General features: G+C 43.3%; 1 protein-coding gene across 1 annotated transcript; it reads right to left on the bottom strand.

Moving 5' to 3' along the window:
• Nucleotides 1-6,545: 6,545 nt before the first annotated feature.
• Nucleotides 6,546-7,130, bottom strand: LOC104995542 (putative RNA polymerase II subunit A C-terminal domain phosphatase SSU72-like protein 1). The gene has a single exon (XM_010849438.1). The coding sequence runs from the start codon at nucleotides 7,128-7,130 to the stop codon at nucleotides 6,546-6,548; it is 585 nt and encodes a 194-aa protein (XP_010847740.1).
• Between the last annotated feature and the right edge of the window lie 2,745 nt (nucleotides 7,131-9,875).

Here is a 9,875-nt window from a genome sequence, read left to right as displayed (position 1 = left end):
ATCCCAAATTGCAACCATTTACAGACAGCTATCAAGGAAAATGACCCTAAGACCAGCAGAAAAGCATCTCCACAACTAAAGATGTAATGAAAGAACCACAACAAGATGCGTAGTGGTGTCCTGTGTCTCCTGCATTGCAGGCGGATTCTTTACCATTGAGCAACCAGAAAAGCCCAGGAGAAAGAGAGGGTAGGACAAATTGATAGAGTAGCGTTGACATATATGCACCACCATTTGTAAAATAGATAGCTAGTGGGATGCTGCTGTATAACACAGGGAGGTCAGCGTGGTGCTCTGTGATAACCTAGAGGAGTGGAACAGGGAGGAGGCGGGAGGGAGGCTTAAGAGGGAAGGGATGTATGTATACTTATGGCTGATTCTGGAGAAGGCAATGGCACCCCACCCCAGCACTCTTGCCTGGAAAATCCCATGGAAAGAGGAGCCTGGTGGGCCGCAGTCCATGGGGTCGCTGAGTCGGACAAGACTCAGTGACTTCACTTTCACTTTTCACTTTCATGCATTGGAGAAGGAAATGGCAACCCACTCCAGTGTTCTTGCCTGGAGAATCCCAGGGACGGGAGAGCCCAGTGGGGTACCATCTATGGATTCGCACAGAGTCAGACACAACTGAAGCGACTTAGCAGCAGCAGCAGCAGCATGGCTGATTCACAATGTCTTATGGCAGAAACCAACAAAACATTGTAAAGCAATTATCCTCCAATTAAAAATATATTTTTTTAAAAAGGTCTATTTTTCTGTATTTTCTCCTCTTCTCCATTGGATAACTCTGTTGAAAGATCTATGGTCTATTTTTGCAAGTGGGGGTACCTTGGTCCAGGGGTTAATGCATTTGTAGTTTTGTCTTATGTGGAAAGATTCCCTTTGTACAGGCTATACTATTATTCATGACTCCCAGCAATATTTGAGAGTAACTTAGTCCTCACACGATGCCTTCAGACTATATTGTCAAGCTTTCAGACATTTTCAGTCGGATAGTGTTTCCAATAAGGCTGACTATCTGCACAAATGCGTACCAATAATCCTTCCCTACCAACCCCTCCACTGTCCACACAAGCCAATTCCTCCTTCATGAGGTGCAGTCTGTTACCCACTCCCTTGCACCTGTGATCGCCTCATGACTTTCTTTGGCCAGTGGAATAATGTGGAAGTATTATATCCTCTGCCCTGTGGATTCAGAGTGAAGTGAAGCAGGAACAACAGTCAGAAAGGGGATATAAAATCAAGAAACAACGGGTAGGGGTAGGGATTTGGGAAATGAGGGATTTTAAATAAATTGATTATGAATGAAGCTACTGACACTTATATTGTTAGGCTGTTGGCTCTTGAAATATAAAGTATTTCTGTCATTTGAGGATTTTTTTAATTGTTATTGTAAACACACACACAAATACATAAAACAAAACAAATGCACAGCCTAACAAATTCTTATAAGGCAAATATCACCCAGATCATGAAATCCAACTTGCTCTGACATACCCACAGTCATGTCCACATGCCCCGTCAGAGTCCCAAAGCTATCACTGGCATACTTAACATATCTAATTACATGTACATTCATGTCTTTCAACAATTTGCATTCAAATGCTGCCATTTCACCTACAACAACCGTATGAATATTTAATTTGCCTATGTGTCTTAACTGGAATTATGTTTGTCTAGTCAAGAAACCACTGTATGTCCAGTAGCACATCTAAGTTTTATTTTTCCATTCCTCACACTTGGAAACATATTATTGTTAGTTAGCATTAAAAATGACAAATTTCTCCTCCCTTTAGAAAAACCACCAACACCAATGATGTTAATACCACCTGGAAACTACTCTTTCACTGTATTTAACAACAATGGCACCCCACTCCAGTACTCTTGCCTGGAAAATCCCATGGATGGAAGAGCCTAGTGGGCTGCAGTCCATAGGGTCTCGACTGAGCAACTTCACTTTCACTTTTCACTTTCATGAATTGGAGAAGGAAATGGCAACCCACTCCAGTGTTCTTGCCTGGAGAATCCCAGGGACGGGGAAGCCTGGTGGGCTGCCGTCTATGGGGTCGCATAGAGTCGGACACGACTGAAGTGACAGCAGCAGCAGTTCTAGTCCCAGCCCCCCAGTTCCAGGTTTTTTGTTTTGTTTTGTTTTGTTTTGTTTTTTTAATGGAGTGCCAGGAGACCTGCAGAGAACTTAGCAGCACTCTGGTCCAATCTGTGGCCGACTTTGGTGCATCTGAAGCTGAAAATACCTTGCCATAGTGAGGAGCATACTAAGAGGCTGGTAAAAGGACCATCCAATGATGAAGATCAGGACTCAGCATCCTGGAACTGCAATTACCTTGAGGAAGCTTGGAAAATACCTTTGGAATGCTGCCAGCAGTTCATGTGTGCATGCTATGTCACTTCAGTCATGTCTGACTCTGTGCAACGCTATGGACTGTAGCCTGCCAGGCTCCTCTGTCCATGGGATTCTCCAGGCAAGAACAGTGGAGTGGGCTGCTATGCCCTTATCCAACCAGCAGTTCATAGTCCTGGCCAAATTCTGTAGTAACACCCACCACTCCATGTAAATTATCTCTGCATTCTCATCACCCTCTCTAATCTGTCGCCAACTCTCCACACAAGGAAGCCCCAGGTGCTGCAGGTTTCAGGAGGAAACATGAGCCCAGGCAGCCTCCCAGCAAACTTTTACTCACTTTCTGTTTTCATTCACAGAAACTCCAGCAACCAAAAGTTCACCCACTCAATGCCCACAATGTTCAGGGTTTTGACAACTTCCTCATCTGCATTTTTCTAACTCTACAAGAGACACCAGCTTCTATAGTTCCACAAGAAATCTACCACTAGATCAAAATGTGAAACACTAAATTCACCAACCTTAAAGTTCTAACTCCCCAAACATTTTTATATTTTTATGACCTTTAAGGCGACTTAGACAAACCACATTCCACAATCTACTTTATCTCCCATCCCATTTGTTTTAATTTATTCACAGACATATTGGATGTTTTTAAGTAAATTTAAAAAATATATATATTGGCCCATAGTTGATTTAGAATGTTATTTTAGTTTCTACTGTACAAGAAAGTGAATCAGTTATACACACTCATATATATCCCCTCTTTTCAACCTTTTTTATCCATATATATCTATATAGGTCACTGCAGAGTGGAGGAGAGTTCCTTGTGCTATAGAAAGGTCCTTGAGCATGTGCATGCCCCATCGCTCAGTCATATTGGACTCTTTGCAACCCCATGGACTGTAGCCCACTAGGCTCCTCTGTCCATGGGATTCTCCAGGCAAGAATACTGGAGTAGGTTGCCATGCCCGCTTCCAGGGACTTTCAGGATCTTTCAGACTGAAAGTCTTCCAGGACTTTCAGACCCAAGGATCAATCCTGAATCTCTTATGTCTCCTGCATTGGCAACTGGGTTCTTAACCACTAGCACCACCTGGGAAGCCCAGAAAAGGTCCTTATTAGTTATCTATTTCATATACACTTTATATTTTGTAATTAATCACTGTTATCTCTCCACTGCAGTACCTGCAGCATTTTACTCCTCTGTCATTTTTGCCATCCCTTACCCACCGGATAGGAACTCAACTAGCATGAAGAAAGAACTTAGGAAAGAAAACTTTTTCTCCATGGAATTCACATGGATTGAACAATAAGAAATCAGAGGGCTCACTTTGTAAGATCCCTGCACTATCACAAACAAGATGACACTTTTTCTATAATTCAGAGGGTTTTATTTCATTTTACTTAATGTCATGAGCTATTTAATTGAAAAAATCATGATGGGATCTTAGTAAATGCCACACATAATCTATGCTGTTTCTCTTAAGATTGGCATTAGTAAAAGGCATACAATTTTTTTTTTAGTTTACAATATTGTATTGGGGAAAAAAAGACATACAATCTAAATATAAATATATTTCTAAGTAAAAACAATTCACTAGAATGACATCTCAATAAAAATTTATATATTTATATAAAACTACGAAAGAGCAAAAAGGGTATTGTTTTAAAATGATGAAATAGACAAGTTTCTCTCCTGATTATACTGAACAAGCACGTCCAGCACTCCATTACAAGCCTTCAGTAGTTGATCTGAAAAGCAGAGTCCTTCAGGTTCACTTCCTTGCAGAGCCATGTGAGCACTGAACTGTTCCCTCCAAGTCAAATCCCCACAGCATCATCCCTCACTCTGGAAGGTTTTTGATGGCTCCTGGTGATTCAAGTTCCATTATCCATATAACGCTTTTCTCCTGCATTTCCATGCTTGGGTGGGGTACACCTGAAAAAAATCATAAGGATGGCTTTTAGCAAAAAGGGCTATGAGATCCTTGCAGAGCAAATACCGTCTAGCCCAATGTCCAGGCACAGGTTCTTACTGACTAAGAAGCTGAAGCCAGACAAGATTTTCAGTAGAAGCAGATCGTGTGCAGAAAGCTCTTGCCTGTTTTCCACTGGGCTGCCAGGAGCACCTCAACCAGAGGGTCTTCCAGGTTGTCTACCTGCTGGAGGTATTCGCAGAGCTCACAGATGATAAGACCCAAGGGTGGCATCCTGGGGGTCTTCGTCCATATGTCAATGAGAGGATTCCTATTCTCCTGACAATTCTTTATGTGAAGTCACTAGACACAGGTCCCATTCATAGCAAACCCAACCAGCACAAAGATCACTCATTCAATACCAAAGATATTCAGTGTTGTTACATTTGCCCAACTGCTTTTGTCTACAAACTCCCCCAAGACAGCAACTTCCCGAGACCCATCCAGATCTCTGCACTACATCTAAATCTGAAGCAGAACAGGCATCAAATTTCAACTGTCAACCCTCCAATCTTTGTTATTTTTGCAGCTCTAAGGACTCTTAGACAAACCATGTCCCACCATCCATTTCATCCAGTCCCATTCCCTTTAACTTTTCCATGGACACTTTCTATGTTGAGTTTCGTCACTGGAGTCACTCCTTCGGAACACTAGCCGTACTTTTACATGCTTTATCATATTTGCCTCCTCCATACCCCTACAGACAGGAAATCAACCAAAAATATTTTCTTAATTCCTTCCAGTGAATGTTCTAACAAAAGTAAGATCTCCTGGACAGATCATTTCTCTCTCTTATAAAGGGTTCCCAACATTCCCTATTTGCATTTTGTGTTCCCATCATTGGAGATGATCATCTCAACACACTATCGGATCCCTTTCCCATTCTTGCCCTACCTGCCTCAACATCAGATGAAAGACTGACCTTGAAGCTCATTGAATCTACCCAGAAAGAAACCCTCACCTCCCTACTGCCAGCACTGCCCCATGTGGATAAGTACACCCTGTCACCAGTGTGGAAAGACAGAAAATTGACATTGCTTCTAAATTCTTCCTTCTCTCTCTCCTCCTCAGCATGTTCCATCCTTCAACTCCACCATCTTCCTATGATCCCACAGCTTGTCCCCCTGTCCAGAGCGTCCACCTTACTGCTCAATCCACACTCCTCCTCGGGAAATCCTCTACTAGCTCATCCCAGGCCTCCAGGTCCACCCTTGCTCCATCTTGCCTTTGCTCTGTAAATAAAGTCCACATCAATCTTCTGACATAGCAAGATACCTCATTCAACCAGGCCAACTCCCCCTTCCTTTAATTTCTGCTGTAAGTTACACATGCCTAGGTGTCATTGCTGGTCAGACCCAAGATGATTCACTTCCCTACACATAGAATCCACGTTTAGAGGAGTTCAATAATCAATGAAACTTTTATGCATGAAGAAAATCCGCTTGAGGAAAGAGTGCTTTACTCTGTGGAATTCATTCAGCTTGAACAGTAAGAAACCAAGATGTTCCTTTTGCAAGATCCAACCCCTACCAAAAATTAGGAGATCCATTTTCTATGAACTAGAAGCTTTTATTTCATTTCATTAATATTGAATTGAACAGATCGTGCTCACATTTCAGCAATCAATGCCTACTATTATCAAACCTGAGTTTCTATGAAACTTGCATTTACCAAAATATATACAATCTAAAATTAGATTTTTAAAGTTCAAACATTAAATATAATCATCTCACTAAAAAGAAATATTCATTTATACTGATGCACAAGACAAAAATGACAAAAGGAAATTGCATTAAAATGAAGTAAAAACCAATGATGGAATGGAAATGGTGTGGGGTTTGTTTGTTCTTCCCTGAATGTCCTTCAGCACATCACTTGTCCATTGTAAATCTTGGTCTCTTGATGTCTCTGGGTTACCTTCCTCGAAGACCCCTGTGAGCCCTGAAGTGTTCCTTCCATATCAAGAATCCATACCATCAACCCCCACAGTGGAAGGGTTTGGATGCCTCCAGGGCATTCATGTTACTCTGGCAGAAAAAGATTTCCTTCTCCACTTCCTTCCCAGGTTGAAGTGTACCTGGAAAAATTTATGTAGATGGCTTTTAGCAGAAAGGCCTTGGAAGCCGCTTCTGACAGAAAATACCACCTAGCCCAATGTCCAGACACAAGTGCTTACCAAGAGGAGCTGCAAGCAGACAAGATCCTCAGTAGAAGCAGACCGTGTGCAGAAAGCTCTTGCCAGTTTTCCGCTCGGCTGCCAGGAGCACCTCGACCACAGAGTCCTCCAGGTTGTCTGCCTGCTGGAGGCGTTCGCAGAGCTCACAGATGATCAAAGACCCAAGCGTGGCGTCCTCCAAGTTGTCGGCCATGTCCACGTTGATCACGTGCACAGGCTGGAAGGTCTCCTGCTCTCGGACCCACAGCTCCTCCACCACCTTGTCGTAGACGCTCTCCTCACAGGTGAAGACGACGTCAAAGCGATCTCGGCACTCTTGAAATCTTTCCGGGCGAGGCTTGATTCTCTCGTTTCTTCCCAGGATGTGTAAGATGCCGTTGCTGTTATAGCGTTGTCGGTCTTTGCGCACAAGGTCCTTGCGCATCTCCTCATAGGTGGTGGAGAAATCGTAAACCACGGGGAGGTTGCGTGCCCTTCCCGGGAGCCTGACTCGAGACCCAGCTCCGAAGGACCTGACTCGGAATCCTTTCCTCCTGAGGATGCGGTGGGCCTCCATGCTCCTGTTCATGTTGCTCATGCAGACCACAGCCACACTGAGCGGATACGAGGGCATGGTGGCAGCCACTTGGGACTCCAGCCAGAGGCCTGGACTTCAGGGGCTAAGGGAACTCTGAAGGCCAGGGGATGACTGACTGGGTCCAGCTCTTCCAAGGAGTGTTAGACTCAAAGAAGAAAGAAGGCATTTATATGGAGGCACTTGTCCTCAGTGGGAGGAGAAATCCTGATTGATGATTGGCTTACGTCTTGACTGATTGGATTTGAACAGTGGGCTGGGAGCAGAGAACCTAGTGCTGTTTTCAGAATAATCCCAGTGACGCAATTACCCAACCTCAATGGGTGCCCACCCAACCCCCCACCCCTTCCTGAGCATTTTTCCATCTCCAGTTAACTCCATCTGTGCCTGTGTTTATGGGGCTAGAATTGGTATCAGGCCAAACAATTAGACTACTCACTGGCTTCTCACCAGCCTTCCAAAGAGCTGAAGACGTGTATGTGGAAAAGGTCTTTGAAATTCCTGAGCCTCCTAATCCAATGATGCAAGAATCACAGTGGTTGTTCCCCAGATTTTCATGTTAGAGTTGAAACTCCAGTAGAGCAGTTGTGCTAAATCCTAGGAAGACATTCATGGTTCTTCCTATCAGTCAAGAAAAGCATGCACCAGTGTCAAAAGCAATCTCTGGAAAATATGACTGGCATTTGATAGGGTTTCACAAGTTGCAAGAACACCGCATTTTCTCCTTTCTCTTTTCTTCAATTCATCAGAATTCTGGAGCAAACCGACCTGATCCTCCTCCCTTGTCTTGTCTCCAAAAGCAGCTCAGTCTGAGCGCTCCATACTCAAAATAGGAGCCTTTTCATTGCTTTTCTCCATTTGCATAGCTGATGAAGCAACTGTACAGATATTAAACTTGGGGTTGGGACATTGACCACTAAGGAGACTTAACGTTGTCACTTCAAAATGGCGAGGGCAAAGATCTCTTCATAGAGCCACAAACTGAATGTTCTGTCCATTGTAGTGATTCTCCGAGTGCAAAGAGTCCTGTGTCAGTAAACAGCCCAAGTCTACTCAAAGTGTGACCCCCAGAGCATCAGCATGAACTGAAGGGGAGCTTGTTTAACCTGGGAATTGGACTCCCAGACCACTGAATTGGATTGCAGGGACGTGCACTAAAGATTCAGAGCAAGTTGATTAGTAACAGAGATTTCAGAAACTTGACTGGACCCCTGAAGTCCCTGAGAAGCATTGCCTCTAGTTGGGGGGTTGAATATTCTGAAGAGAAAAGCCAGATTAGAGAAAAGGCCAGGCATACCTGAAAAGGTAGTCATCTCTCAAATATGATGTGAAAATATTTTTTAATAGTCACTTCCTGAGACCTAACTCATCCTGCCTGGAAAAACAGAGAGAGAGAGAGAGAGAGAGAAGAAAGATCTCAGAGCCCAAACTACATTCATGATACTACAGGAGGAAGTTATTTCATCATGGTCCTTTCTCTTCATAAGATATCTCTAGGGTCACACAGTGGCGAAAACCTCTGCTTCTGATCTGCTTCGTGTGCTCCTGAATTTCTCTCTGAGACTCAGGGTGGGGAAGGGGGGTTCTTGTTCAGCATGCCAGCTCTCAGCATGCCAGCTCTTAGTGCTAGAGCAGTGCTCCTGTGTCACTCCATAAGACTTCCTGATGTCTGCAGTGCTGGTAGAGGAGACCTTACAGGGCAGGTTTCCCTTCACTTTCTGCCAGTTCTGAGCACTATTTAATTGGACACTGTCCCTGTTTTTTCACCTTGAGATAACCTTGAATATGTTTTCATTTATATGAAGATTGATTTCCTTTAGAGTCAGTTCTCTTTTTAATGATGTCAACATCTTTTTTATGATTACTACCTCTTTTCTTTCTTTTATTTTTTTAATCAATCCTGTAGACAAAATTTCTTCTCAAAGTTATCTTCTGTCTTTCTGGACTTACCACTATGAGGAAGCCCATATTCTGTCAATTCTGGCCGTAAAATCAATAAATAACAAACAATAAACAGGACAAATACTTAACAAACCCTACAAGTGCACACATCATACATTCAACACCAACAAAATTTGGTATTGTCACTTCTTCCCCAACTGCCTTTTCTGCACACTCCCCTGTGACAGGAGCTTCCATACATCCACCCAGATCTGTGCCACTACATCAAAATCCAAAGCAGAATATTCACCAACCTTCAACCACCCACCTTCCAATTTTTATTTTTTTCAACTCTAATAGCTCTTAGACAAACTGTGCTTCAGCATCCATTTCATCCAGTTCCATTCCCCTTATTTTTCCATGGATACTTACTATACTATGTTAAGTGGCATTACTATAGTCACTTCTGTGTAACATCTACAGTTTTTGAACCAGTTGCACTGTCTCATATTTGCCTCCTGCATATCCCTACAGACAGGAATTCAACCAACAGCTTTTTCTGCATGTGGATTTTCTGGCAAAATAAGTTCACCTGGACAAATCATTTCTCTTTCTTTCAAAGGGCTCCTAGATCTCCCTACTTCAATTTTGTGGTCCCATCATTGGAAAAGATCATCTCAGCCGACTCCTACTCCCTCTCCATTCCTGACCGTGACTGTCCCCCATCAGATGAGAGATTGATCTTGAATACCACTGACTCTACCAGGAAAGAAAACGTCACCTCCCTACCACTGCCCCCTTTAGATATAGATGCACCTGCTCACGTGTGGGGAAAGACAGAAATTGAGAGTGCTTCTATATCCATCCTTCTCTCTTCTCTTCATCAAGTCTTGTCTTTTCAAC

This window comes from Bison bison, unplaced genomic scaffold, assembly GCF_000754665.1.
Source record: "Bison bison bison isolate TAMUID 2011002044 unplaced genomic scaffold, Bison_UMD1.0 scf7180017864284, whole genome shotgun sequence".
Taxonomy (NCBI): domain Eukaryota; kingdom Metazoa; phylum Chordata; class Mammalia; order Artiodactyla; family Bovidae; genus Bison; species Bison bison.
Note: the sequence above shows the minus strand (reverse complement) of the source record. Positions and strands in the feature narration are given on the sequence as shown.